The following is a 27284-nucleotide window of genomic DNA, read 5'->3' as shown; positions in this document are numbered from 1 at the left end:
AGTGAAATTCTACTACAAACACATATTCACTAGGATAAGAAGCTAATGGTTCAAAGAACGGTGTCATGGGTTGGATTATACTTATTCAGAAGATAAGAAGCTAATTCTGAGGTCAATTGGTGTTTGATAAAATAACACGTGATCTAATTTATTAACACTTTATTTTACTGATCTCAGGTGCTGAAAATTCTAGCAAAGGGAATGTGAAAGGAATCAACGTAAAAATATGACAATTTGACCGTAAAAATGTTGATATGATAAATCTGATATGTTGTTCCCTATTTACCCAAGTCTGAAGTGAATCAATGACTATGAACGAATATCTCATCTTAGAAGTTGGTCTGGAAGAACACATGTAAATTTCCACCGTGAGAAATTAAAAACTAGCAAATAATAAGCTCTGGAATATTGAATGGAGAATGTTGATCTGATGAGGAATATATCATCATGCATGTTTGTTCCCCTGCTCTGGGTGGCTACTGAATTCCTCTATAAATTGGAGAAGTTGGCAGACATTACACCATTCTTATAAAACATAACAAACAACAAAGTGCAAAATAAAAAAAAAAAGTTCATGATGTTGACACATTGCCATCAATTGTGCAAGCCAGTTTCCATCATGATTCTAGTTAACTTGGCTCTGGCTTTTGTCAATTTACTTCTGAAGAAGGTTCTTAATGAAGGAATGGACTACATGTCCATTATAACATATCGACAGGCAATTTCATTTATCTTCATGGCACCTATTGCCTGCATCTATGAAAGGCAAGAACCAATTTCATTTATTATAACATTGTTTTATCTATATAGCCAACCATACTTAGAGGAGAAAAAAATCAACATATGCCTTTGGTTAATATTCTTGCCCTCGTTTTGTTATCATGGGTATAAGTCCTTTGTTTTGGTGACACAAATTTTCTTCTAGGACTCTCAAAATTTTACAAATGACAGGATAAAGCAGTTTTATACTTTTTACAGGAAACACAAACTGGAGGTTCACATAATATGTCTCCTTTTCCTCAGTGCTATTCTTGGGTAAGCAGTATTGTAATTTGTAACCAATACGCTTCTGGTTTTGTATTTATGTTACTTATAATTGTAATATAATAACTAGTGCTTAGTGGCTAGCAAAATCACAGCATATCACAGTTTATGATTTTAATATTTAATTAATGCTTTTCAGAATAACAATTCCTCAATACTTATTTCTTCTTGGACTTGAATATACGTCTGCCACATTCTCATGTGCGTTCCTCAACATGGTGCCTGTATTTACGTTCATTATGGCAGTGCCATTTGGGTAAGTTAAACAAAAGGATATTAATTGATTGTGGAATACAAGAAAAATACTTTTGATCCTTTGGCTTGAAATTTTTCTAGGGTAGAGAAGGTGAACATGCAAAGCAAGAGTGGTAAAGCCAAAGTCATGGGAACTTTGGTGTGCATTGGTGGAGCTTTGTTATTGGTCCTTTATAAAGGAATGCCCCTTATCAACCCACAATCTCAACACATAGCAAACAAAATTACAAGCACGCTTCCAGCTGCCAAGTTAGAGAAATGGATTGTAGGCTCCATACTTCTGACTCTAGGTTGCCTCCTGTGGTCTTCATGGTTCATTATACAAGCAAAGATTAGCAAAAAATACCCATGTCAATACTCTAGTACAGCTATTTTGTCACTTTTTGCTGCCATTCAATCAGCGACATTAACTTTGGTCTTCAAGAGAAATAATGCTTCGTGGATTCTCAAAGGAAAGCTTGAAATAATGAGTGTTGCATATGCTGTAAGTATATTCTTTATAATAACATACATCATTCTAAATTATTTTGAAATAGTCTGTTTCTGCATATCCAAAAAAAAGAAGGCAGATCCAAAAATGAAATAGTCTGTTTCTTTGCAAATTCAGTTCAAATCTGAATATCGATTTGCATTTCAAGTAGAAGATAAAAATCCTGAGTACCTGTTCAAGCCTTAATATTAAAATCTGTTGTTTATGTGAGCCCAGGGATTGATAGGATCGGGCTTATGCTATGTGGCAATGTCATGGTGTGTTAAACAAAGGGGTCCAGTTTTTACAGCAGCTTTTACCCCCCTTATGCAGATATTTGTGGCCACGCTTGATTTCTCTGTACTAAAGGAGGAAATTTACCTGGGAAGGTTGGTTTCTTTAATCACTTTCATGATTCCACCCTTTCTACATTCCACCGCACCTAATGTATCTCTATCTGCAATAAGCAGTTTGGCAGGATCTGCCTTGGTTATTGCTGGCGTGTATATTCTTCTATGGGGAAAAAGCAAAGAGGAAGGGCAACATGTTCTGAAGGATACACAAACAAATCAAGATGTAGAATGTCAATAGCAGAGCCACCAATGGCAATGAATAACTTTGATCCAAATGTGTCCTCTAATCTTCCCGGGATACAAGTTCTCTAAATAACAAAAAAGAAGTAATATGCTGTTATAGGAACCAAAAGCAGTTAAGTTTGAGCTACACAAAACAGAAGATCAAAAAGTTTAGCTTGAGGATAACTATTTTGTCAATTATTCATGTCAAAAGTAAACGTCAACCACTGCATGCTTAATCTTGAAGTTTTGTTCAAATATGTATACTATATGGATTTGTACACGCGAAGCACAAGAGTTCCAATTTCATATGACGAGATGAAACAGCATCTACTCATCAATATCTGGAATATTAAAGTAAAGAAGTCGCATTCGCACCCTCTTAAATAAAGGGGAAAAAAGAATCTGTTTCACAGAATAACGGTGAAACGGAGAAGAAAATAATTTCACTTTCAGTCAATTACCATCACATAATCTAAAAAATAAAAATTAAACTTCTTAAATAAAAAAAACCTTGATGTTGCTACCTTGTACAAACGAAATATCAGCAAGCAAAAAATCTGAACCGGGAATATCAAGTTCATTTCAGACAACAAGAATACTAAATATAATTTGTTGCAATCACTATATCCAATTCCAATAACATCAATTTGATTAAACTCACGTCATACTGGCCACTTAACATTTTGGTTTTAGCTGAGGATATATCTGCAATAGTAACGAACGATAAAAATACATTACATAAAAAGAAGCAATACGTCTAACTCGGGCGTACAATTTTTTCCCCACTCATTAACTGATAGTTACAGTTCAAATTTTACATTCAGCGAGATGTAACGTACATTTTGCATGAATTTCTTTCTTTCTTTGATAAAAAAATTTACAGTGGGAGAATGATGCCTCCATTTTAAAGCAGGAAAAATCTCTGAACTCCAAAAAAACTTATAAAGGACTTAATGTGAAGTGAAGACATTTTGCTAAACCCATAAACCAAAAGCACTTCTGATTATAAATAGTATAGAGCTATAGATTATTTGCTATAATTCTTTCAAAAATTTAAATTGCTACAAACTTTTAACACCATCTCCTCAAAAGAGAAGCAAGTCATCTTCCATTGATGTATCATTCAGCGATCTTTCCTGATTGTCTTCGTGACAGCTAAGTTTCATTTGATAGACAACAAAATTTAGCATAAAATAAGTTTCCTCTGAATCAGGATGTGTTTTATCATGAGCAATAAATCTATGAAGGACTCCAGATATTTCAACAAAACTAAACCCAGGTGATTTTTTAACCCCTCTTCTCTCCATAGCTTCTCTCATGCTTCTCGCATCATCCCAGCGTTTGTCAACCGCATACATATTTGATAAGCCAATATATCTACCATCATGATTTGGTTCTAGCTCAATAAGCTTCCTGCCAACTATTTCTGCAAGAGCTAAATTTCTATGGTTAATACACCCACTAAGAAGGGCACCTAACATGGAAGCTGTTGGTTCTGTGGGCATTTGACAAATAAATTGGTATGCAGTGGTTAACTGACCTGCACGTGCCAGCACATCTACCATGCAAGCATAGTGCTCACTTGTAGGTGTCATGCCACATTTACTAAGACTCTCAAAGAAGAACCATGCTTCTTTAACTAACCCTCCATGGGCACAGGCAGCCAACAAGCACAAGTATGTGACCTCATCAGGACAGATACCAACTATTTGCATTTCCTTAAACAATTTAAGGGATTCTTCAACCAATCCATGTGTTGCAAGACCTCCAATCACTGCATTCCAAATCAACACGTCAGTTTGACTCTTAGAGACACGGCGGAATATAAGCAAAGCCTCCTCTATTGCCCCACATTTGGCATACATGTCCACAAGAGAAGTCTGCAAGACCAATGTCAGTGGCAGTCCATTGTCAACTATGTACTTGTATATCATTCTCCCCTTTTCTAAAGCACCCATGTGTGCACAGGCACATGAGACACTCACCATGGTTACTTCATTGGCTTTAGGCCCAGCAGACTGCATCTTTTCAAAGATGGCCATAGCTTCACTGTATTCCCCAGCCTTAACATAACCATCAATCAAAGAGCTCCACGACCGAACATCCTTTTCTGACATGGACTCAAAAGCTTTTTGAGCCATAACCATTTCTCCACACTTAGCATAACCATCCAACATGGAATTCCATGAAACCACATTTTTTTGCTGTATACTATCAAATACCTTTTGAGCCCACATACTATTCCCGCAAGCAGCATACATGTGAATCAAAGAATTCTGGATAAACCTATCAGATTCATGCCCAGTTTTTATAATGTGGGCATGCACAGATACACCAGTTTCCTGGTTTAAAAGGCGCGCTGATGCCTTCACAAGAAATGGGTATGTAAGATAATCTGGTGCAACCCCAAGTCGCAGCATCTTTAGAAAAATGGATAGGGATTGGATTGGATTTTTGCTGTTTGAGTATCCTCTTATGATTGTATTCCAGCTAAAAATTGTTGGACTGGAAAGCTGGGAGAATACCCTGTAGGAATAGTTAATGTCGCCTGAATTGGACAGAGCAGAAAAACAAAGAATTTTGGATATAAATGGGTCATCTTGAGATAAGCCACAGGAGATCACAACAGCATGCAGTTGCTTCAGTTCAAGAATTGATTTACATTTATCAAGGAGGCTGAGTAGATTATGGCTTATGTTAGTAATTTTACACGCCAATGAGACACCAAGCATTTACAAATATATGTTGCAGCACCTGCAGGTCTAATGCTTCAAGTGTTATGTATCATCCAAGCAAGGGTGAGCCAAGGCAACACTGTTAAGAGACATAGAATGCAATGGTCAGGGATCAATAGGTTCTCTAGCTCTGAATTGAATTTACAAAGTTAGTCATTAATGAAATAGAGCCAGCAATGTAAACAGGAAGTCAAATTAAGACATAATGGAAGCCCTCAGGCCTAAGCAAAACTAAACAAAAAGGTGAAATAGATTAGTTGAACAAATGAAGAAATAAGGGAACCTGTCTTCTTAATTGTTTATTTTAATAAAATTATTTAATTCACAAAACCTTCCAACAGCCCACAATTTCATATCACTTTCAATCAGCAAAAATGCAGAAAAATATGATTTTAGTATTGATGTATCAAGACCTAAAAGAAAAGCTTATAACCAGGGTCAAACAAAATATCTCTAATAAATTTGAACTGAATCGAACAGCCTGGCATGACCCATGGATTATGAGAATGCATGGTTACTCTCATAAACGTTTGATTCCCAATTAATCACAGCAAAAAGTTCAAATCCCATGCCAAAATTTGAAGAATGAGCCAATCTCATACTTCATAACTTCAAAGTCCAATAATTTAGTCACCATTTAAAAAAGGTTCTCACAGGATGATCGAAACTGAGCCATCAGAATAAAGATTAGGAATCCAGAACTAAACAGGAAAACAAGGATCACACACTATTTAGACATTTAATCAAACACACATAATATGCTTCAAGTCTTCAACCTCGAATCACAGTGCAAGTTAATAAAAAGTGACTTTCTGTAACTGAAACTCAGTCACCTAATTTTTTTTTTACTGATTCCAATCTCTCGACTAAACAGATGGATTATATCAAATTCAACAAATATAATCCAAAACCAAATGTGTGGGCAGAAAATAAAATTCATGAGGCTTCCTTTTATTTCGCTAGAAAACTCAACTTGAGAACATAGCAATAGTATTCCCCTCTGTGGCTTGTTATGTTATATTCTGTACTCTATTGAGCAACAATTTAAAATTGCAGTTTCAAGTGAGAGTTGAAAAGGTTCAGCACAGCAGTGCATAATATGAATTCACTCAAGCAGTCCAATTTGTACAAATTATGTATTCAAGTAGTTGTTCATGCAATAAAGTTTCATTCAGTCGTTTTATCAAGCAGTTTGCAGTCAGTAACCCTATCTGTGATTCCAGAAAATAGTTCTAACAGCTTTGAAACCAAGTTAGTTCAAACATAAAAGCAACATGAAATAATCGTAATATAAAATGAGGCATACAATACAACAACAACAACAACATCAAAGTAGACAATGACGCAAAACCAACAATATAGTTAAGCCCAAGTGATTCATACCCGCAAAAAGAGACGTGTTGATGTTTGTGGAGCTTTCCTTTCACGCAACATGTCACGGTAATTTCTGCTTGCGTAAGCGTTCTTTTCGCATTTGTATTATATCCTTTCCCAATATAATAGTGTAATAAGAGAAAAAAACATCTCAAATTAATTGTGATTTTATCTCCTCAATGTAAGATTAAGGGAGAGTTTGACAGTGGTAAATTTTTTATTCCCAAAAATCATAGGTCGGCAAACTTAACATGTTTTGTATCAATTTAAAAAAACAACATTCCTAATAAAAGATATTTGCCGTACATGTTTTTAAATTTGTTTCTCATGAGAACTTTTTCATGGGAGAAATAAGAATTTTATTTTTTCGATTAATTTTTCTTTTATTACAATAAAAATGCTCTCTTACTCTTTATTAAATTATTTAATTTGACAAATTTTTGTGTAAATCTTTAATTTCTATAAAATTTATCTTAAAATTTTAATGGTAAACGAGATAAATTTTATTCACTCTACCAATTTTTTTTTTTATTCCTTCTTAGGATTCATGGTTTCCATACATTGAACGCAATCCGCTTACACTCTTAAGTCTTAATTTACAATATATACATCACAATCTCACAATGATCTAAAATATCAAGAATCAAAATAGTTTTTACCTTTCTTTTTGGATTATCAAATGTTTACTTACAATTAGTGAAAATATGCAAGGAATACTCCTTCGGCTTATATACATATAAAATCTTAACTTATATAGAAAAGATTAAAAAAAAATTAATAAATATCTAAGAAAAAAACATAAAAAGTTAAAAATTAGGAATTAACATTTTTAAAAATGCTAACGTGGCGTCTAAGATTGATTTTGAATATTACTATTTTTTTACTAAATAATCAAATAAATTATTCAACTAATAAAAAAATTAGAAACTAATTAAAATATTTTATAAAAAAATATATAAAAAATTAGAAATTAATATTTAAAAAATATTATTTTAAATAATATTTTAAAAAATGTTGAAATTTATCAAAAAAATTATTCACAAAATAATTTAAAAAAACTTTAGTTAGCGAAAATAAACTAAAAATAAACTAAAATCACTTATTAAATATAGCCATAGTCATAATTGAACGAGACTAACAGAAAAATTAATGTGCTAAATGGAAAAAAAAAACTAAAAACTTTTAGGATAATGTTTGATTGTGTAAAAAAAAAAAAAAATATTTAAATTAAAATAGATTAAAACCCACACTATTTTTAATTTTTTTGCTTGTAATTTCTCCCCCGCTACCAAAACACCCTTAAGGATTATTTCCCCTCTAATAATCTTTCACTTATATCTTTAGTTTAGGAAAAAAAAATTAGGATTTCTAAAATAATCGCATCTTAAGAATATTATCCTCAAACTATTATAAAAAAAATGTATTTTCCCCAAGTTTTAAGTAATTCGGAATCCGCAACTGGAGCCGTTGATCTCATGTGGGACCAACAGTGATGAACGGTTGCATTGAATCGGAGCGTCGAAACTTGTGGAGCCCAGAGAGGCTCCATATTCGTCCGTCTACCCTTCCCTATTTCTTTATTTATTTATTTTACAGCAAGATATAATAATAATATTAATAGTTAAATTATATATATATATATATATATATATATATAATATAATCACATTTACATATTCTCTACAATTGATTCGATGCTCTAATCTATCTCTTTTTCTTCTTATTTAAAATTTCATCTTCAATTCAATTCTCTTTCTGTCACCGTTCCTCATTCGCATGGAGAACGACACTGCCGCCGCCGTTAACAATAACACCACCGCCACCGCCACCGCGAAAGCAGGTTCTGGAGGAGTGAAATCGAACAACCATAACCTAGAAGAGGAGCATTCCAATTTGAATGGCGAGGAGCACATGGCAGAACAAGTGGAGGCAGAAGAAGAGGAAGATCGAGAAGCCGATGATGGTGAAGGAGAACAAACTGGATCTCGTCAACCTTCCAGAACCCCTTTCACTAATCTCAGCCAGGTCGATGCTGACCTCGCTCTCGCTCGAACCCTTCAGGAACAGGTTCCGTCTCCTCTTCTCATTCCTTTTTTTTTTCTTTCAAAAAAGAATAAATTTTATGCACGTTTTCCCGTAAGGAAACCGAAATTAAGTGAACTAGTATAAGGTTTACCAATCCAATTTGGACAGTGATTTGATTTGTGAATTTCGAGTAATCGAAATTGTTTTCTGTAATGATAGCTGCCCAATTTGGACAGTGATTTCAAACTGCTTAAACCCTATATTTTGCATGTAATGATAGCTGCCCAAGGACATGCAGATACCAGGCGTTGATATCCCTGACCCACGTTGTTGGTCTTTCACAAACAGCTGTGTGTGCATGCCATGAAGCTGTGTAGTGTAAAACTTATGATTCTCTCCCAAACTGTTTCCTCTTGAAACAAAGCCGAACTTCACACCAGGAACCAATTTTCCGGTTGATTTTATACATCAGTGCCATCATGTATTGGATCAGTTTTGCTGCTGACCAAGATTTTATACCCTTGGCCTTGATGTTGATAACACCTAGATATCTATGGACGAGAGAGAGAGAGAGAGCATTGAATGCAACGAATGAATGTTGTTGTATAATGAGATTTACTATTTTGTTTTCATTGAGCTCCTTGCCTCCCCATGTTTGTATTTACAATTATATACTTATACTAAGTATAAATACATATGTTGATTTTTGTTTTTTATTTTCATATTCCTCTTATTTATATTGTGTCATTTATTAATGAACAGGAAAGGGCATATATGATGCTGAGAATGAATAATGAAGGAAGTGATTATGGAAGTTGGGAAGGCGGAAGCTATTTGCATGATGACGGAGATGATTTTGATGATCTACATGATGGCACTGATGTGGATGAGGATGAAGATGATGATGATGATGAAGATGATGATGATGAGGAGGATGAGGATGAAGATGCATTTGATGTCCATGCTCATGCTAGTGCTGGAGAACATGATAATCCCACTATTGAATTTGACCCAGATGTATTTTCAAGTGATGAAGCATATGCAAGAGCATTACAAGAAGCCGAAGAGAGGGAAATGGCAGCTAGACTATTGGCTTTTGCTGGGATAAATGATCGTAAGTTTTCTTGGCTATGACTGTAACTTGATGGATTTTTATTTTGTTCTTTTTTATAATTGTCCAGTTAGAACCACTAGTTTCATTTTCAATTTCAGGGGAAGAAGAGGACATAGAGGAGCATGGTGCTAATTCTCAGGTAAATGTCTCTATTTTATGTGTATCTGACTACCTGTATATGTGCACTCACACATACCCATGAACATTTTACCAACCATTTAAAAGGTGTGAAACCTCAGTAATTTATAATTTGGGGTATATCTTATGGTTCCTTGGAAAATAATACCTGTGGGTGGATATTTGCTTTAGTTATGGACATAGTTTGACCCTATTTGAGAAATAATGCAACTTAGCATAGACCTTTTCTTTTGGGTATTTTGGAGATTTTTTTGGTCTATCCAGCTACTGCATCATTTTTAGGGCAGACTTGGAAAAAAAGGTCTACCCTAAAACTATGTAGTCAATAACGGAAGCTATCGCGCCGGAGCGGAGCGGCACCTTTCTGTGGCGATGACCTCTGTTGCGGGTCGGATCGAAGGAGTGGCCGTCGCGTCCGCTATCACGCTGGTGCGGGGTGGCCCTATCGCGGTCTGTGTTGTGGTTTCGCAACTGCGACTTGGATTTTGAAGTTTGTACAGATGCTTGAAAGCAGCAGAACATGAACCACATTGTGCCACTGCCGACCTTAGTGCGATTTGGATTTTGAAGTTCAAAACGTCATGTTTCACTTTCACAGTGGCGGCTAGAGCCAACTGAGAACCTGGTTAGATGGGTCGGGTCTTTGGGTTTTAGCCTTTTAGGGTTTGTTTTTCTCTTTTCTAATCTCTTGGGTCTCAAGTCCAACGTTTCTTTATGGATTTTTAACTTGTTATCTGTGAACGGTTAGGCAGTAAAGAAATCTGTGAACCATTAATAGTAAACTAAATAATTATAATAATAAAAATTATATTACTATTAAAAAATATAAAAAATATTTAAAGCATAACATATGATATAATAAACTTAATAAAGCATAATATATGAAATGAAAAATTAATAATTAATAATTATGGTAATAAAAAATATAATCAACTGACTAATAATAGTAATAAAAACTAAATAAAACATAATATAACAAGCTAAATAATAATAAAAATTATAAATCCTATATATTAAGTAAAAAAGAATATAAGTATTATTTACAATACATATATTGTTATATAATACAAATTATATGTATATAAATATACATAGATATATATACACACACATAAAAATATAAAATTCAGAATAGGTAAAAAAATAAATTAGAATAGCAGTCATCCTGCTATCCCATTTTAGGGGTTGGCTGCTCCTTGCTGCGACAACAATATTGACAACTATGCCCTAAAAAGCTCTACATCTTTAGCAGAACAAAGGGTGGTAAAAAAGAATGAGTCTTGCAAGCTGCCACTTAGAAGCCTTACTCTTGGCACAATGGCAAGGCTGTTGCCTTGGGTGTGGGGTTAGGCTGCAAATATCTACCCTCCTTAGACCTCTTCAGGAGCCTCATGCATTGGGCAGCCCTTTGTTATGTTATTTGAACTCCCAATATTGAAATTTAGTTAAAAACAATTTTATGTTATCTTTTTCTGTTTTTCTTTGAAATTAGAGGTTTGCTCTTTAGGGAAAATCTTTTTTGCACCAGAAACAAATAGGGATGAAACCAAAGCTATTGGATGATAGGCTTATGGTGGGAGCCATTTATCTATCCAGTGGTTTATCTTTGCGGCATAGCAGTTTGTGGAGCAATCACTACAGTGAAGAAATCCCCAAAATTGAAAACCCCCTTTATAATTTGTGAAGGAATTTGTCTCTCTATACAGGATAGTGGTTGCTATTACAGTCCACTGATGTTGTGATGGCCAAGACTCAATCTAAAATGCGCTGCTATTTTCAGATAGTGGCTGCTATGTTGACAACCTGTTAAAGTTCTGTGTTAATAGCATTAACATGTTTTTAATGGCAATAACTTTGTTAACAAAAAATCACATGTATGATATGGGTCAAAGCCCTGGAGATAAAAGATTAATCTGCAATTTCTTTGAGAATAAAGAGAAATTATTAGAAAATATAATTATATCATTGGACCAACAATTGGCTCAATTTCTTTCATTTTAAGTCAAAATTGCTTATTCTGATTTAGCTTCTTCATCTTGTTTATTAACACACAGAATCAGTTAGGCTAGATTGATTTGTTATTATTTTTTGGATTGTAGATTTTGATTGTGCAACTTGTGTAATGTTGTTTTAATTTTGTAAATGCTTCTTGTTGTTCATCTGATTTTGCAGGATGCTTGGGAGGATGTTGATCCAGATGAACTTTCATATGAGGTAACTTTGATCTATATACCTAAGTTTCTGCCATGCTGTTCATCCTCCCTGTCTCCTTGTGTCTCATGTATAAGAGTAAATGCCAATTATTTCAGGAATTACTGGCATTGGGTGAAGCAGTTGGAACTGAGAGCAGAGGTCTTTCAACTGATACTATTGCCTGTTTGCCTTCAGTCAACTACAAGACTGGGAGTGATCAACATGGAAGCAATGATTCGTATGTGCAGATTCTGTTACTTCTTACCTTAAATGTGTTCATGATATACCATAGTGCCTGATTGTTGTGGTCCTGTGTCAGGTGTGTCATTTGCCGGGTGGACTATGAGGATGATGAGTCCTTGACAGTTCTTTCCTGCAAACATCTGTACCATCCTGAGTGCATTAACAATTGGTTGAAAATAAACAAGGTATGGTTCTGCCTAATCGTTTACATTTGGTAGCATAGATGTGGCCAATGCACATATTTTCATGTAGCTAATAGTTTCCAATTTCCAGGTGGTAGTTCTAGTTTACAGTTCCATTAGGTCCTTAATACATGCTCCTGTATGCATCTGGTTGGATAATGCTTTTGTGTCCTAATGCTAAGACGGTTATAGGGTATATAGATATTCTTTTGTGATTGTTAGTCTTGTTCTGCTTGCGAGGTGCTTTAATCTTGAATTGAACTTGGATCTGTTCATTTATTTAATCTTGTTTTTTCTATTCAATATTTTCAACAGCTTTAAATTAACTCCCCTCTTGATTCTATTCCCATGTTTCACGCCTCTCTATCTTGTAAACTTTTATAGCTGTTTATTTGATACTTCCTTTTTGAGTATTTTTTACAAGAAACTGGTGTGGAGTCTTGAAACATTTCACTGCCACTAGTAGATATTGATATCATCCATTGTATAGTGTTTCTGCACTTGGCAATTAAAGGATAGACTAAACTACACTTTGACTTAAATCATTACGGTTTAGGAGGAAGCTTTAGCCTTAAAGAAATATTTGATCACAAGTTAAACTTTGAGAAGGATGTGAATTGAGAAATTGAAGAAAAATGGTTTACAATTACAATAATATAATAAATTTTGAAGGATCTCAGGTCCAAAAATGGGCATTTAGAGTGATTGAAAAGCGATAGAAATCGATGATACCTTATTATTAATAATAGAGTGATTGCAGCTCAATTTGTTGGGTTAAGTAATTTTTTTTAGGCAAAATTGCACTTTTGGTCCCCCATTTTAGCTTCAATTTCGAATTTGGTCCCCTGGTAATTTAATTCACAAATTTGGTCCTCCTGTTTTATAAATTCCTGCAATGTTGATCCCGGATTCCTCAATTGAACGTTGACCGTTAAGCAGTGACGTTGACTGTCACGTGTCAACGTCTAAGAGGCACCTTGAAACTGCTTGTGTTTTTTTACCCATCTGTGGTAAATTTTTTTTACACTGAAAAAACCCTAAAACCAATTTATTTACAAATCCCTAACCCTAAATAGGCTTTCTTTTACTAGAGTATCTTCAACAGAAGGAGGTTTTGCACTCGCAGAATCATCAGTTACAGCTGGGTTAAACATGAAAGATGATAACAGAGGATCAGGCTCAGAATTGGAGGAAGCTAAGTATGAAGAACCTCCAAGAAGGGACTGCAAGGCTCCTTCTCGTAACTCTTTTCTCAATATAGACATTGTTGAACCAGAGCCTACTTTCTTGACCCTCCTTTTACGCTGCACCCTCAAGAAGTTCCCATGTTGCATAGTAATATGTCCAACGAGATCCAATCCCACCTTCTTCCCACAAATGGGACACACCCCGATTTTGGCTTGGACAGGGTGGTGGTCGTCAATGTGGCAACAGAGGGAAACGACGTCGTAATCCCCTTTATCACAACGAATATTCTCAGAAACCCCTTTAATGGTAACTCCTCCAGTTCCAGGAATCAAAATATCCCTCTTGTTCTGTTCATCAAGCACCACCAACCTCTCTTCACAAATTCCCTTTGCGAACTTCAACCAAAAATTGCTGGCCAAATTGAACCCTTTTCCCAAACACTCCAATGCCACCATCTCTACACCCTTTTCTGCCGCCATCTCCACAACGCAAAATCAGTACAGGGATTCAAAAAAAAAAAAAAAACCAGAGAGAGGAAGTGAAAAAAGTGTTGGCTTTGGTTAAGGTTACGACGGTGCCAACCAACAAACCAACCCCAATTGAAATGGGTTAGCTAAGCCATGTGGGGTGTGGGCCAAAACAGAAAAGGTGTTGGCTTTGGTGTTTTTGCTGAAATGGGTATTGTTAGATGTGGATTGCAGGTTCGGGGAAGAAGATGGGATCAGTAAACGTTATGCAGCTTTTAATGAGGGAAGAGAAGATAAAAAAAAAAAAGATTAACTTGGTTAGGGATGAAGCTGAAAACCTATTTAGGGTTAGGGATTTGTAAATAAATTGGTTTTAGGGTTTTTTCAGCGTAAATTTTTTTACCACAGATGGGTAAAATAACGCAAGCAGTTTCAAGATGCCTATCAGACGTTGACACGTGGCAGTCCGGGATCAACATTGCAGGATTTTATAAAACAGAAGGACCAAATTTGTGAATTAAATTACCGAGGGACCAAATGCGAAATTGGAGTTAAAGTGAGGGACCAAAAGGGCAATTTCGCCTTTTTTTTTATTACCAAGATGCCCCCTCTTGAAAAGTTGCTTTAGGCTTGAAATATGAGTCACAGGTCCAGTTTACCCTATAATGCTGCCTACAGAAAAAGACAAATCAGTTGTGAGACCACTTAAGTTGGTAAAGTTGAAGCATGAATGATGATTGTTCCACGTCATTGTTCTGGACACATCCTTTTATAATGATGATTGTTCAAGTTTCATTTACAAAATCTAATAGTAATGTATCAACAACTCATAAATTACCTCATCATTTTGATCAAATTAGATTGGTTTCTTGAGTAATTGCAGTGGAGAAGCTGTGGTGTAACCCTTGGCTTTTTTGTCTGCAGGTTTGCCCAGTTTGTAGTACTGAGGTATCTGCTTCTGGGAGCAACTTGTAGGAGGATTTAATAGATGTTTTCACTTCAAATTGAAGAAAATTTATGCTAAGTTGGGGGCTAATATCCCTTGTTCTAATAGCATTTCCACATTAGGGAGATAGTCTGTGCTATTGTTTCCAGCTCCTTCATTTTAAGTGTAACATGTAACTTTTGGAACCTGCTCTCTAGATTGTCTTTATTTTAATGGAAAATGAATGGCATTTAAGTGGCCAGTTCTTTAACAGGGTCCGAGGGGATAACTGTTGTGATGATTATTGTGGCTTTTTTATTTTCTTTCTAAATTATCGTCTAACTTCTGAGCATGCTAACGTGAGGGGATTTTGAACCGTAGAATTTTAGCATACACAAAGCAATATTTATAAGTCAACATGCCTTTTGCATTGAAGTTAAAGAAGGTGGGGAGGGGCGGAAATGATTATTGGAACGTCAAATGGACTCAAATTTTAAAACAAATAAATTAATAGAAAGGGAGAAAAAGAACGGGTCAAATGCATTTTGGGGGTGGTTTTGATATATAATGTTGAAAATTTATAATTAAAATTGATTTTGGGTGTATAATTTAGATGAGTTTTATCGTATAATTATTGATGGAGGAAAAAACATTTCAATGCATTTTCAACAGTTTGGAATGACAAGTTGAAAGAAAGAACAACCACCAAACCAGCGAAGGATTCAGAAATTGAGTTGTGATGGCAATACATAATAAATATTTATTTCAAATAATAAAAAATTAATAATAAATATGTATTTTTAATTTAAGTAAATATATAATTTATATTTTGAATTTACAATGAAAGAATTTAAATTATGATTTAAGATTATTTTTAGCTATTGATAATTTTTTTTGAAAAGGAATATTGAAAGATGAAGATAAATGAAGGTAGATTGAAAATGATATACAATTAAAAAAATTTAAATATTATGTGTGGAAAGAGGTAGTTTAAAATGAATGCGAGATTTTTTTATTAATTACATATGTAAAATACACGTTAAAAAATGAAAATAAATAATAATATAAATGTTTAATTGAGAAAATAAAAATAATGAGATTAAACATAAATTTATGGGGATAATATTCATATTATGAATAGACTTATATTACTATATTTTAAGTTTTATATAAAGATAAATAAGAATTATACAAATCTATTACATAAATAAAAATTAAAAAAAGTTAAATAAATAAAAACTAAAAAGTTAGTGGGGACAATTTGCTCTCACTATCATGGATGCCCTTCAATGTTAAATATGCACCTGTCCTTGACAGTAACAATAAAAATTGACAAAAACAAGACCGATGATAAAAAATGAATGAATTACCAGCCCTGAAAAATAAAAATTGACAAAAACAAGACCGATGATAAAAAATGAATGAATTACCAGCCCTAAACAAAGTGAGATGATAAAAATTGATAAAATGACACGTTACATTTATATACATTTATATTATCATATATTATTTGGATTTGAATGTCATTACAAAAAATATATATATTTTATTTCTTTTTTTTCTCCGTTCAAACAAAATAATTGAAAATTGTTTTTTTTTTCTTTTATTTCCACTTTAGCTCCAATTTCTACTTTCACGTGTGAATGTATGAGAAGCACTTGAATAGCGTTTTCTAATACATCTGTGATAAAAAAAAATTTACCCTGAAAAAACCCCAAAACCAATTTTTTGGGCCTTTTCTATCGAGAAAAAAAAACCCTAAAATGAATTTTAATCATCATCTTCCTCTTCTTCCTCCACCTCGGTGACATTCCCGGAACAGCACCTGTCGCTGCTGGAACTGCTGCTGCTACTACCGCCGCTACTGCTGTCAGTGAAATTCGTCCCCGAATTGGTGCCGCACAACACGCCCGCGGGGCAATTGGTCGGAGACTCCGAATCACTATCGTGATGGATCAATCCATCGTCCTCTTCGCCTCTGCACCTCGTGTTTAGAGGCTCCACCGAGTGTTTTACCTCCGTTGGAGACAGCGGCGCGTGGCCGTCATCGTCTAAACCTTCCTTGAACCCCTTGCTCTTCACCGCACCTGAAACTCACCGACACGAATAAGAAAACGGAACATAATCAACGAATGAATGGATCAACGAAAACATGAGTATAGCCACCCACAACCAATTACCGTTAAATCATACTGCCGTCTCATCTTGGAGCGGTAGAAGCATGAGTATAGTCACCCAAAACCAATGACACAACAAATCAGCCTCATCTTGGAGCGGTAGAAGCATGAGTATAGCCACCCACAACCAATGACACAACAAATCAGCGTATACAAAGCCCAACTAGCACCACATGCAACATATATACTGAATAACTAACAATTAATGTTGAATTTTTTCTAGGCTAGAAAACTATTTTAATTCTTACATGTGGATCCCCTGTCAACAATTTCTGCAACTCGGACAAAGGTAACACATGGACACCACCACGTTATGCAACCTGAAACAATAGTGGCAGCGAATGAATCAGCGGATGATGGTGGAGGTACTGTGCCGAAGACGATGAGAAAGGGATTCAGAGGCTTCTGGGGTTAGGGATTTGTAAATTAGTAAAGGTTGTAGGGTTTTTTCCAGGGTAAATTTTTTTCACCACAGATGAACGCAATTCAAGGTGCTTCTCAGAAGTTGACACGTGACAGTCAATGTCATTGTTTAACTGTCAACGTCCAATTGAGGGGCGTCCGGAACCAACATTGCAGGATTTTATAGAACAGGAAGACCAAATTTGTGAATTAAAGTGCGAATGCGAAATTAGAGCTAAAGTGGGAGACCAAAAGTGCAATTTAACCTTATTTTTTCTTGTCTTCATTTCTTTTCCTCTTGTATTCTCTCTAGATCCACATAAAGAATAACCAACTTGACAAGTAGCATGTATCTTGAAAAATTCCAGAGCTCAAGTTCTCTTTGTAGGCAAACTATCGGTAACATGTTCTTTCTGTTCATTTGTTTCTTTGCCAATTCCATCAATTTGATATGCAAAAAAATCCTCACCAATACTGAAAGTTACACGATGGGGTTCACAAAACATTTTGAGTCTTTCTTTCTCCTACTAGAGAGGAACTGAACTCCCTACCTCATTTAGCCTTCGCACATCATTTGATTAACCTATCACTTCCAACTGTTCACGGACAATGTGTAGGAAGTTTTCCCTCTTCCATCAAAACTTGTATACCAGAGGATGTTCTGTGATCCTTGGAAAATTTGTCAATTGCATCCATTACAATGGAGTAATTTTTATCATGGGATTCTGGGAAATATCCTGAATAAACCATCTCCTTAAAAATCTCAAATGCGGAGGCCAAATCCATATCAGATAGAAAAGAACTTATCAATGCAATATAAATGAACGAGTCCGGTTTCATATCTTTCTGTTCCATCTCACGCAAATAATGGAGTGCTGTAGTAGGCCTACAGCATTTGCAAAGACCATAAATAAGTGCCATAAAAGCAATCTGATTTGGAAAACAACCTTTTCTTTCCATCTCATTCCAAACCAAGAGTGCATCATCAGGCCTTTCTGCTCTGCAGAACCCATCCACCAAAGTCGAGTAAGTAATAACATTGGGCTCCCTGTCTTCTCCAGACATTCTGGAAAGAAGTGCCATAGCCTTATCAACAGAACCATTCTTGCACCAACTATCTATAAGCAGATTGTAAGTCACAACTGAGGGAAAGAAACCCTTCACAACAATCTCGTCCAGCAATTTTTCAGCTTCTCTGACTCTGTAGGCCTTGCAGAGCCCTCTCATCAATATGTTAGAAGCAACCACATCAGGACAATGGCCTCGAGAATACAAATCACTGAACAATTGCAAAGCTCGATTCAGTTCTTGAATCTGGATCAAGCCCCCTATTGCTGCAGAATAGGAAACTATATCAGGAAGGAAACCTTGTTGAACCATGCTGTCGAGAAAATTACATGCTTCTATGGCCATTCCATGATCGCATAGTTCTTTCACAAGAAGAGTGGAATTTTTTATCCATGGTTCATGCCCGCAAGCACGCATCCCCTTCAACATATCAATTGCCCCTAAAACATCCTTTCTTTTACACAGGCATCCGTATATCGAGTTGTAAGTGAAATGAGTTGGTTCAACTCCTGATTCTTTCATTTCTCTCAAGAGCTCACGGCTTTCCTCCAATCTATTAGAATCACATAGACTATTAATCAGATTGTTGTAAATCAAAACGCTTGGTCTATCAACAAATTGTTTCATATCATTGAAGAGACTCAGGGCAAGGTCCAACTGATCATTTTTTAGCAAGCCATTAATCACAATGCTAAATGAAGCACCATTTGGAAAAACCAATTTCTTGACCTTGTTGAAGAAACCATCCATCTGGACATCACCACTGGCTTTGCTCTGAATCATCATCCGAAGAAAGCGACAGGCTTCATCCATCAACCCATCATTAACATAACAAGTCAAGACAGCATTGTAAATCAAAACAAGAGTTCGCTCCTCTTCCCCTCCCGGAACCTCTTCCAACAACTTGGCAATCACACCTCTGTCCGGAAAAGCCGATATCAACTTAGTAAAGATTCCAACATCCGGCGTAACCCCAAACTCCTTCATCTCCGAAAGCAAACTCAGAGCTCTATGACTGTCACCATTCCTGCACAATCCGCCAATGAGAACATCAAACAAGGAAACAGGAGGAGTAAAACCAACCCGACACATTATATCAAACAACTGAAGGGCCCTATCAACCCGACCCTCCTTGACAAACCCATGAATCAAAACACAAAAAGTCTTCTCATTTAGCCTCATCCCATGTCCCTCCATCCTCTCCACCAACTCAAAGGCCTTATCCACATCACCCCACTTGGAAAACGACAACGCCAACATAGAGCAAACATGTCCATCAACCCAACCCTTTTCCCTCATCACATTATAAACCCTCAGAGCCTCATCAAACCTGCGAGCATTGCAATAAGCCTGCAACAAAGGGGTGAGCGTGAACTTATCAAACTCCCAACCAAACCCCTTCATCTCCTCCAACCTGGCCTCTATCAAATCAACCTCGCCGGACTTGGACAAAGCCTCCAACAAGCAGTTGTAGCAGTAATCATTGGGAACGCAGAGACCCTTCAGTCGCATTTCATCGAACAGGTGGTGGGCCTCTCGCGCGAGGCCCGCGTGGCCCAAACAGCGAATGAGGAAGCCCAATGCGCCGGGGGTGAAGGAACAAGGGGCGGAGTCTGAGATTTGTTTGAGGAGGGTTTTGAGAGGAGAGGTCTGGTGGGAGCGTGAGAGGATGGAGGCGATGGAGTTGTAGGTGTAGCAGGTGTGGCGGAAGCCTTGGTTGGATGCCCAGTGGAAGAAGGAGTGGGCGAGTTTCCACGTGCGGAGGCGCGTGAGGACGGACTCGACAAGGGGAGGGGTGAGAATGGGGGCGAAGCAGTTCAGTTCCGGGGTGTCGGCGTTGGGTTGTTCGGTGAAGACCGAGACGAGGATGTCGGCAACCGAAGCATCGGAGTGATTATTATTATTGTTATGGGGCGTTGTGGAAAGAGGGAGTTTGCTGAAGACAGAGAAAAGAGGAAGAGGACGGAGTTTGAGTTTCTGTGGTGTCCTCAGTGCCATCAGTCACACTTGGACGACGACGACAACAACTACAACTGTTTAGGTTACCGCACTTATTTATAGTCTTCCACATTTCACTCATGAATCAAATATGGTTTAATTAACTTTCCAACCATTTTTAATTAACCAATTTTTAATTTTTATACCATCCTTATTTTAAATAGCATATTATTATCTATTCTTCTCTCATTACCTTTACTTCTTCTTCTACATCTTTCGTTACCTTTCACTTTTGTTTTTACAGACCAAAATAATAAAACAACCTTCTCCTTTTACTCTATTTCTCTACATCACATTCACATCTTTTAGCATTAATTTAAACATAAGATTCCTAAATAAAAAATGTGTACCCTTAATTGAGAAAAAAATATTATATAGTCTTTGATCACTACTTATATTTGATCCTTTACCAATTTTTATTTGGCATATATATGAAAATTTTAATTTATAAAAAAAATTAATCATATACTTGACACATTTAATATAAATGGATGGATGGTTTATATTAAGTCTAAGTCAAGTTAAAATTTTGCAAATCTCATGACATGAATCTATATTCTAACATATATTAAGCCTAGGTCGAATCAAACTTTTGCAAAAAATAAATCAAATAAGACTTTAATTAAATTTGTTTAATTAAAAATATCAGCTATTAGATCATTCAAAAAATCTATTAAACCAAAGTCAATTTATTTGGAAAACATAAATAAATACTTCTTATTATTATATTGTATTAACCTTACACCTATTACATTTATTTTGATGTTAAATTATTACAAAATAAATCTTTAAATAAATTTGTAGATCATACTAAAGTTTCATGAAAATCAAATTAGATCCTTAAAAAGACCTTTGATAAATAAACGGATCAAGTTCAAGTCATATTCTTTTAATATTTAGAACTAACAAAATCTAACTTAAACCAACCTATTTTCATCGTTATCCAGTATTTTTTTTAATCATAAAATTAGAAGAAAATTATTCCAATTGAAAACAGTAACAAATTTTGGTCCCAGACATGAGCGAACGTGGATATTCCCTCATCCTTGTCTATAACTACCTAATGGCTAATTGGCTTGAAAATATTGGTTATTCCGAGGTGTATATGTGTGGCCACAAATAAGCGAAAAATATATTTGGGCAATGCAAAGCCTAACACTGGTCCTCTCATAGTCATGAATCTATCATAACTCTTCCTTTCCTTTTATCGTTTCATTCAGAAAACATGGATGCCATGACACTGTCACTCCCGCTCCCTCCGGTTCCGGTCTGTACAGTGCCCGCATCTGCATCAACCTCGTCCTCCGTTTCTCTCACTCACTCCTGGTCGGCCACGGCCAGGCAGAGGCTCTCCTCTCACAGAACAAGACCCATTTTCCGGAATTATTCCTCTGCGGTTCCAAAACTTACAGTGGTGACATGCGGTGCGGCTGTGACGGAGATCAACGAGACCCAATTCAAAGACACGGTTCTGAAGGCTAACCGTCCGGTTCTTGTTGAGTTCGTCGCTACTTGGTGCGGTCCTTGCCGTCTCATCTCCCCCTCTATGGAATCCCTCGCTAAGGTTTCTAATTTGCATTTTTTAACTTGTTTTCTACTGTGTTATTGTTCTGTTACTCCGTTAGTTACCCAACTTATGTATTGTTCCAAGGGCTGGCTTAAGGCCCACGTAAGGGCTTTAGGTTAAAAAAAAAAAAGACCCCAATTTTTTTTTTAATATTAATATACCTCAAAAAAAATTTATTGTAAAATTATATTTAAAAATAAATTTTAATTAAAATATTATAAATAATTGTTAATCTTTTTATTAGTATCGTACATAACAATTAATGAGCAATAAATCTTCACTAATATCGTAACTTTGTTTAGAAAAAAAGAGATTTAATAGTTAATAATAAAGAAACCAAAAAAAATTTCTTTTATTTCTATTCTCTTCTCTTCCTATTCAATTCTAATTCGGTCTTCTTTTCTTGCTATTTCTCATACTTCTCTCTCTTCTCACATGCTTCTTCAGTTTACTTGATTATTGTTTTACTTTGACATATTAATCAATAGCTCCTCGATACTTATTTGTTTATTCTCATCTCTTATGTGCATGTGTCTTTATTTAGAGGATAAATGCAAAAGTTGACATTTCTTCCTTTTAAGTGTGTCAATACCAGGTAAAAGCCAAAAATAAAACTTAGTGTACTCTTATTTACTCAAATTTTCTTTTGTTGATAATTATTACATACTTACATGTTCCTTTATCAAATTATAGTTGTATTTTCTATTAAGAAGTGTTAATTTAATAATCTAAAATCTTATACATACCGTAATAGTCTCATTATTAAGTCCAAAAAACTAATTTTAAATAAAATAATAATAATTTTAATAAACTATTTTATGAATAAATAAAAGGTTTCATTCTTAAATTTGTTTTAGGCCGCCCCTCATTGTTCCACAAACTTTGCAACTAACTACCACCTGGATTGATGTGGGGTTGATCCAACTAAACTAGAAGACTTGTGTTCTGATTTGGATATCCGGTTGTGTTAAATACTTAGAGAGAACTTTGTTACGTTAGTGGTCCTATGGTCCTCAAACAGATTTCCTCCGGTGGAGTATGTGGTCTATACAAAAAAGTAAAAAACAACTTTGCAACTAACTTAACTAATTTACATCGTTTAGGACTCGAGAGTAGGTCTTCTTGAGGGTAGATGTTTTCCTTGTTGCTGGAATGAATAATTAGATCTGATTTTCTCACTATTCTGTCAACTTGATGCTAGCTAGTTTAATATTTTAGGGGGATACTTTAATTTGTAAGTTTTCATGCAATGCTCTCTAAGACTAGAGAGTGGAGAATATGATACGGATGGAGGAAAAATAAAAATTGCATAGCAAAACAATTAAGTCACAGGACAAGCCATGTCAGCAAAGCAGAGGTAGCAAATGTACAGGTGGAAGTAGGGGGCATGAGGAGAAGTGTGCATAGGAAGGTACCTAACAACTTGATGCGTGATTTTGTACAGAGCAAGGATGAGAGTAGAGAAATTATCGTATGGTTTAGGACTACCGTGGTCTCAGACAATCTCCACCTGACATAACTGAATCGAAATGTATGACATGAAAATTAGTTGGGATCATAGACATGTAGTGATCTTAGACTAATTTCTCGTGAGAATGGGGGATATAAAAAAGGGTAGGCAGAAAAGGGTGTTTCTGAATTCTTGAGTTCACCACCAAATTTCCTTTTGCCTTTCTTAATACCACATATTTGATTTGAACATAGTGAACTAGAGGATTGTCACCTTCTCTAGTAATCCTGCTTTAATACTAAGAAAATGGAGATTACTTTAATCGAGTGTTACTGCCTATATTTTGCAATGAGTTGACTGTTACATTGGTGCCCTCGTTAACTCATGGCTGACAAAACAAGACTCAAGGAATCAGCGACTGATCTGAAAGACTTGAAATGAATGGTGGATGCCTTAAAAAACAAAGAGATCAGGGGTACACTTCCATATTTAAAATTTGATACAAGATTGGAAGAATTGAAAACACTTTGAAATTGTTGACTAAACAAACTTCGTTGGTCACAGGTAAAGGTCATGGTGAACCAAACCCCCTACTGAAGAGCTCATTTAAACAATCCATTTAGGTAAGGAATGTTAAGCTTGGCTTTCCAAAGTTTGACGGTACTCAGGTTTTACAATGGACATTCAAGGCGGAGCAAATTTTCGATTATTATGAGAATCCTGATGAGCATGATTGACAATAGCTGGAAAAGGGTGCCCTTAACCGGTTCCAGATTATTACAAGAAATCAAGCTTTTCCATCTTGGAAAGTGTTTACCAGAGTCCTCAAATCAGAGTTTGGTAGTTGGTCAGGGAGGATGATGCATGCGATCAAGAAAAATTAGGATCTTAGTAGGGCATTAATGGGTGGGTCATTATGGGAGCTCCTAAGGTCAACTTGTTTATATCCTAAGAGGTACTACTTGTATAGGCTGATGAATCCAGCGCATTTCGTTTACCTCATCTTTTAACTGATGTGATTTCGAACAATACATCGCCCACTCAGCCCCTAGCTTTGGAGAAGCATTGGGGCTTGAAGTCAGAGGAACATTATCCCGGACAGTGACCGAGGTGATCCTGGTTCCTGGGCAGTACAGCAAGTTTTCTATTTGTTTAATTTAAGGACCAATGCCCTTGATTCTTTGGTCTTTGGTTTATCATAGATTGATCTAGGGCAAAAAATTCTGTGATCTTTCAAATGCTTTTACTGGTTAAAGAGGAAAGGATAAATTAGAAATTTAACCAAGAAGAAATACATTTTTATCGAAAAAAAAGAAATCCTTGTATGCAGGTGAACTAGTCTTTTGGAAAAAAGTTTTGTGGTACTGAACTAGTTGACCATATTATTAAGTAATGATAGGTACCAGGAAATCTGATGCAAGGAGGGAAATGAAAATACTTTATTCAATTAATAAACATCAAACACAAATTCCACTACTCTAGCCCGCTTCTTTAATGTATAGGCTGTTCCTTGTTAGGAAGAACTTGAGTGTTAGAGGTAAGAGATGTGGTTTCTAGTCTATATATTTTTCTATATAAGAAAATGGAAAGTTGAAAAAGAATTACATAATAATCCATAAATAAATTGCAATAGGAAAAAAAAAATGTTAGGAATGTACTCTCTACCACACTTTACTGTTTATTAAAAATTATTGGAAATCACAAAATTATTTGGTTCTCACTCTATATCCAATGAATCCACTTGTTATTTTTGTAGTTTTTAATAAATTTTAACTTATGGGAAAAAGTGTATTAGAAAGAATATGTTAGAAAGTGTGTTGCTAATACTTCTTATAAAAAAAATAACCCAACAAATTGCAATAGAAAAGAAAAAGAGAGGTTTGTGATGGTTGATGTCTAGGTTTTGCATCGAGGTGATCCAAAACTTGACAGTAACAACGTATAGAATGGTGAAATGGAGAAGAAAAAATAGGAAATAGTTCTAGGCTTTTTAGAGGCCTAGACTCTACCACTAATTCTCTGCCTCCCCTTGTATACCCCTCCTCCCAACCTATATTCTCTCGAACCATACACACTTCTCTCTCTAACTTTCTGCCAGCTTGGCAGCTAGTTACAATTTTCTTTTTTTGTTTAATTCCATTCAGGTGCACCACACCCCATTTTCTGGCCTTACACCTGCACTCTGCTTCACTCTTCTTTTCTAAACTTTAGTGATCCTGGGCCTTGAGCTTGTACCAAATGATAACTGTTTGATGATTGTAGAATGAATCTCAATGTAACGCTACTAATGGTCATTGGTGGAAGAGGTATGGCAATAAAAATGTAAAGTAGAAGTCTTGTTTTTATGAATTTAATAAAGTTTTTGGTAATTGCTGCTGAATGCAGTCACAGTAACATTAGAAGAATGACTTTGAGCAAACATCATCCTCTCTATAATTTACTCCATTTTGTGAAAAACTCAGGAAGTTGGAGCCAATTGTATCAGTAGGGAGCTAATCTCCTGTGGTTTCCAATGCAACTTCAACACAATCTTTAATAAAAGCTTTCTATTTATTGATTCCTTAACTAGTGTCTTAAGGGCACTTGTTAGCAAGACTGCAAGACCCTATTTTTTTTTTATGTTAATGCATTCTCATTCATACCAATACAGGACATGTAAGGGCAATTAAATGACAAAATGCAACTTACGTTTCCCATAAAAGTTAATATTTAGTGGAGAGATCCACCATGCATAAAGGCACATACTTGAAACTGAAATTTGCAATTTTTTAATGTTATACAAAGTTTGACACAATTTGTTTTGGTTGGATCATTCTGATTCATAATTCTAGGAGCAAAATTTTCACTGAATGTAAAACAATTAGTATGATTTTCCTAGAAACTATTGTCAAGTGTTCTTTAGGATATTAATTTGACTCTGCTGAATTATATATATATATATATATATATATATATATATATATATATATATATATATATATATATTAACAAATTGCAGGAATATGAAGACAGATTAACGGTTGTAAAGATTGATCATGATGCCAACCCACGGCTAATTGAAGAGTATAAAGTTTATGGACTACCAACATTAATACTCTTCAAGAACGGGCAAGAAGTTCCAGAAAGCAGAAGGGAAGGTGCAATTACAAAAGTGAAACTTAAAGAGTACGTGGATGCTCTATTGGAATCGATATCAGTTTCATAGTCATCATATTCATATATGTTTCAAAGTTCTGACCTGTTCTGGGAGACTTGAGATATAGGAGCATATCTGTTTGTTTCCATATCCTTGTATTGTATGAAACAGTTTAACAGGCTTATACAGTTGTATAATCTATATAATTTCTGAAGCTGTAAATACAGCATAATGTGGTGAAGGAAGGTTGTGCTTAAGGGTTTCTACACGGGGTTGGAACTCATTCATTTTAAATCCAAAAATAAAATTTGATCGAGTCAAATATGAAGAAAAATAAAATAAAAATTGAAAAAAGATAAGTATTTGGCAGGATAATTGGGTTCCAAACTGTGGTGGCCTTGTTGATTGCTTAATTGAGGAGGTTGGTAGTATTTCTTGGGACATAAAGGTGTTGAATTCAGTCAGAGACTTTATTCCAACTACGGTGACTAATTCTATCCAAGCTTTGGTTCCCACTTCCCCCAAGACCAAGAGGGCATGGTAGCCAAGGGAAAAT

The 27284-nt window shown here is 35.5% G+C and overlaps 6 protein-coding genes across 10 annotated transcripts; 3 read left to right on the top strand and 3 right to left on the bottom strand.

The window, feature by feature from the left end:
• The first annotated feature begins 545 nt into the window (after positions 1-545).
• Positions 546-2652, top strand: LOC114402422 (WAT1-related protein At3g30340-like). The gene is made up of 6 exons (XM_028364988.1): positions 546-765; positions 979-1035; positions 1184-1300; positions 1381-1783; positions 2006-2157; positions 2239-2652. Exons 1-6 carry the CDS (start codon positions 575-577, stop codon positions 2357-2359), a joined length of 1041 nt encoding a protein of 346 aa, XP_028220789.1. The 5' UTR covers positions 546-574; the 3' UTR covers positions 2360-2652.
• A 452-nt stretch (positions 2653-3104) lies between these two features.
• On the bottom strand, positions 3105-6699 carry LOC114402421 (pentatricopeptide repeat-containing protein At5g08305). 2 transcript variants are annotated; one of them, XM_028364987.1, is made up of 3 exons: positions 6465-6699; positions 3887-5160; positions 3105-3772 (listed from the first exon to the last, which is right to left on the bottom strand). In XM_028364987.1, the coding sequence occupies exons 2-3, from the start codon at positions 5076-5078 to the stop codon at positions 3432-3434; spliced, it is 1533 nt and encodes a 510-aa protein (XP_028220788.1). In that variant the 5' UTR covers positions 5079-5160; positions 6465-6699; the 3' UTR covers positions 3105-3431. The 2 variants fall into 2 exon arrangements, with proteins under 2 accessions (XP_028220788.1, XP_028220787.1); XM_028364986.1 differs by having other exon boundaries at positions 3105-5160; positions 6465-6693.
• A 1427-nt stretch (positions 6700-8126) lies between these two features.
• On the top strand, positions 8127-15201 carry LOC114403062 (E3 ubiquitin ligase BIG BROTHER-related-like). Of its 3 annotated transcripts, none has more exons than XM_028365782.1 (7): positions 8127-8522; positions 9243-9594; positions 9693-9733; positions 11905-11946; positions 12042-12163; positions 12245-12353; positions 14930-15201. In XM_028365782.1, the coding sequence occupies exons 1-7, from the start codon at positions 8232-8234 to the stop codon at positions 14978-14980; spliced, it is 1008 nt and encodes a 335-aa protein (XP_028221583.1). In that variant the 5' UTR covers positions 8127-8231; the 3' UTR covers positions 14981-15201. The 3 variants fall into 3 exon arrangements, with proteins under 3 accessions (XP_028221583.1, XP_028221582.1, XP_028221580.1); XM_028365781.1 differs by having other exon boundaries at positions 9675-9733; XM_028365779.1 differs by having other exon boundaries at positions 9666-9733.
• A 1309-nt stretch (positions 15202-16510) lies between these two features.
• On the bottom strand, positions 16511-17518 carry LOC114402085 (the record flags this gene model as incomplete). Its single annotated transcript, XM_028364622.1, has 2 exons — positions 16511-17017; positions 17356-17518. Coding segments are annotated over 2 exons (480 nt in total), but the record flags the coding sequence as incomplete, so codon positions are not given.
• Positions 17519-17769: 251 nt separating this feature from the next.
• Positions 17770-20628, bottom strand: LOC114403481 (putative pentatricopeptide repeat-containing protein At5g08310, mitochondrial). The gene has a single exon (XM_028366485.1). The coding sequence runs from the start codon at positions 20573-20575 to the stop codon at positions 18110-18112; it is 2466 nt and encodes an 821-aa protein (XP_028222286.1). The 5' UTR covers positions 20576-20628; the 3' UTR covers positions 17770-18109.
• A 1043-nt stretch (positions 20629-21671) lies between these two features.
• LOC114401700 (thioredoxin X, chloroplastic-like) lies at positions 21672-26994 on the top strand. 2 transcript variants are annotated; one of them, XM_028364278.1, is made up of 2 exons: positions 21672-22139; positions 22687-22737. In XM_028364278.1, exons 1-2 carry the CDS (start codon positions 21801-21803, stop codon positions 22720-22722), a joined length of 375 nt encoding a protein of 124 aa, XP_028220079.1. In that variant the 5' UTR covers positions 21672-21800; the 3' UTR covers positions 22723-22737. The 2 variants fall into 2 exon arrangements, with proteins under 2 accessions (XP_028220079.1, XP_028220078.1); XM_028364277.1 differs by lacking the exon at positions 22687-22737 and adding an exon at positions 26591-26994 and having other exon boundaries at positions 21675-22139.
• Positions 26995-27284: the final 290 nt, after the last annotated feature.

Source organism: Glycine soja, chromosome 20, assembly GCF_004193775.1.
Source record: "Glycine soja cultivar W05 chromosome 20, ASM419377v2, whole genome shotgun sequence".
Lineage (NCBI taxonomy): Eukaryota > Viridiplantae > Streptophyta > Magnoliopsida > Fabales > Fabaceae > Glycine > Glycine soja.
The sequence above is the reverse complement of the archived record's forward strand: the minus strand, read 5'-3'. Positions and strand labels throughout refer to the sequence as shown.